This window comes from Octopus bimaculoides, chromosome 2, assembly GCF_001194135.2.
Source record: "Octopus bimaculoides isolate UCB-OBI-ISO-001 chromosome 2, ASM119413v2, whole genome shotgun sequence".
NCBI lineage: Eukaryota > Metazoa > Mollusca > Cephalopoda > Octopoda > Octopodidae > Octopus > Octopus bimaculoides.
In genome coordinates, this window is record NC_068982.1 from 73,963,633 (window position 1) to 73,966,293 (window position 2,661).

Consider the following 2,661-nt stretch of genomic DNA (forward strand, 5'->3'; position numbering starts at 1 on the left):
ATTATCGTCTTTGTTGTAATGTCTACTTTCTCATGCCTGCATGTGTCAGATGGAATTCATTGAGGCAAATTTTCTTTGGCAGGATGCCCTTCCTACCACAAACCCTCATCTGCTCCCAAATATTTCCCCTTGGCTCATTATGTGTTTATGGGAAATTGAAAATGGACAAGCACCATTTGTAAGACAGTGATTTTTGATCACAATGATTGCATGATGACAAAACTCTCTCTCTCTCTCTCTCTCTCTCTCTCTCTCTCTCTATCTATCTCTCTCTCTCTCTATATATATATATATGATGTGTTTCTTTCAGTTTCTGTCTGACACTTTCCCAAGGTGTCATGCAACTGTCTTCTACAATAGCCTATTGATCACTTTAGCCCTTTCGTTGCCATATTTCTTTTCCACTATACTGTCTTTGTTTCAATTAATTTTGTCAATATTGAAGAATTTAGTTAAATAATTTTTGTCATTATTGAGCCGATGTTTGGAATATCAGGGGGTGACATTGATATCAGAAGGGTTAAGAAAAGAAAGGCCATATTGGATGACATAGTACTGGATATGCTTTGTTGGTATTAAGCTTGTATTTGGAACATGGATAAACATGAAATTTTGTTAGTAAGTTTTAATTTGGATCACTTTAAAATGGAAAGTTTGTATTGTAGAACCAGGAATGGTCTCAGGCAGCTTAGAACATTCCAAAGTCTTTAAACTATTCAGTAACAGTTCAATTCTTATAAATTACCTTTCTATTCACAGAAACGTCAACAACATAAAGAAAAAGTGGATTCCAAACAGGAATTTATTCAGGAAGAACGCAGAAAAGCCATTAAGCGTCTCCAAGATTATAAGTTGGTAAGAACCTTTTTAGCATCCATTCTTTAATCCCATAATTCCTAATCACAATAACTGCTGTCCACTCTCTCGCTTGTATCATGATGACCATTCTGTTATTGAGGCATATTTTTATTTGATATCTACTGTGTTTCTTTAATAATATTTTTTCATCATGGTACTATGGAGCTGTTGTACATTGGCTGCTCCATGATCTTGGGTTTCATAGACTTACAACCTGCATGGTAACTTTACTAGTACCAGTGACATGAAGAAAGCACTCAATATATTCTATAAAGTGTTTGGCATCATAAAGGACTTCTAGCTATAGAAACCATGTCATAGCAGATACTGGAACACAATGCAGTCCTTGGACCAGTGGTTCCTGTCAAATCATCCAACTCAGGCCAAAATGGAACATGAACATTAAATGATGATGATGATGATGATGATATAAACTGGAAGAAAATATTACTTCAATGTATGTAGCAAAGACACTAGCTTCCATACTGGTTGGACCGGGTCTAACAAGCTGGTGGACTGTGCTATGCACCAATGTCTGCTTTCACATGGTTTCTATTGCTGGGTGCCCTTCCTTATGCCAACCACTTTTCAGAGTGTATTGGGTGCTTTTTTTTTTTTTGTGGAACAAGCACTATTAATGATCACATGGTAATTTTCAGAGCTAAGAACCTAAAGTGGTCCTTATAACTGAGAGAGAACAGAAATAGGAGTCTAGCCACAGGTTTGCTGGACAGCCTTCATAGATGATTTGCTTATAGTGATCAAATGTTTGTGCTGTGCATTAGCTTGCTCCTTCCACCAACCCAACATTGCCTGTACCGTAGATGTCAAAATGACCACAAACCAAATTGAGAATATTAGGCTTGGCCTACTTTATTGGACTATACCCAGAATAGTACAGCATCATTTCCAGTGGATCATTCTAAGTATAGAACAGGGTTTTGATGGCAAGAGTCTTCCTCCTCTTTCATTGGAAGTTGGTAGTTTGGGAGCATCCATGATGGTTTGTAAAGACCTTTGCTCAAGTCACAAGAAGGAACGCCTCCACACTGGTACCAAGTAATATGTTTCTGTGCCAAGTTATATGCTGAGATGGGATAATAGACTAATAATGTATTTGTCTAATCCATGTTGGTATGGAAAAACCAGGTGTAAAACCAAACAAAAAATACTTTAGTGGATGCCATGTAGGAACTGAACCTAGTTAATGTATCTTTTATCTATTTCTTGTTTCAGTCATTTGGCTGTGGCCATGCTGGGGCACCACCTTAAAGAGTTTTAGTTGAACAAATTGACGCTAGGACTTTTTTTAAGCCTAGTACTTATTCTATTGGTCTCTTTTGCCAAACCACAAAGGTACAGGAATGTAAACACACCAACACTGATTGTCAAGTAGGTAGGGGTGGGGCACAAACACAGCACAAACACACACATACACAAACACACACATATATATATGATGGGTTTCCTTCAGTTTCCATCTACCAAATCCACTCACAGGGCTTTGGTCAGCCTGAGGCTATAGTAGAAGACACTTGCCCAAGATGCTATGCAGTGGGACTAAACACGGAACCATGCGGTTGAGAAGCAAGCTTCATATCACACAGCTATGCCTGTGCTTATATTTAAATTAATACTATGTTTCTTATCATTTGCAATTTTCAAATCTATTTGAAGTTGTGGCAGGGCAGGGGTGAGGTGGGTGGGATGGTGGAAGAGTTTCTATTCTGTTCTGTTCTTTTTGTTATTTTTTTACTTTTTCTCTAGAAATATCCGACACCATCTACAATCAGGCCATACAAG

The 2,661-nt window shown here is 37.9% G+C and overlaps 1 protein-coding gene across 1 annotated transcript in view; it reads left to right on the forward strand.

Annotated features, from left to right (window-relative positions):
* LOC106874241 (junction-mediating and -regulatory protein) overlaps window positions 1-2,661 on the forward strand; it is an 80,721-nt gene that overhangs the window by 75,361 nt on the left and 2,699 nt on the right. The window contains exons 7-8 of the mRNA XM_052965853.1: window positions 760-855; window positions 2,626-2,655. Of these exons, the coding sequence (XP_052821813.1) occupies window positions 760-855; window positions 2,626-2,655 (126 nt within the window). The remainder of the gene's footprint in view (window positions 1-759; window positions 856-2,625; window positions 2,656-2,661) is intronic.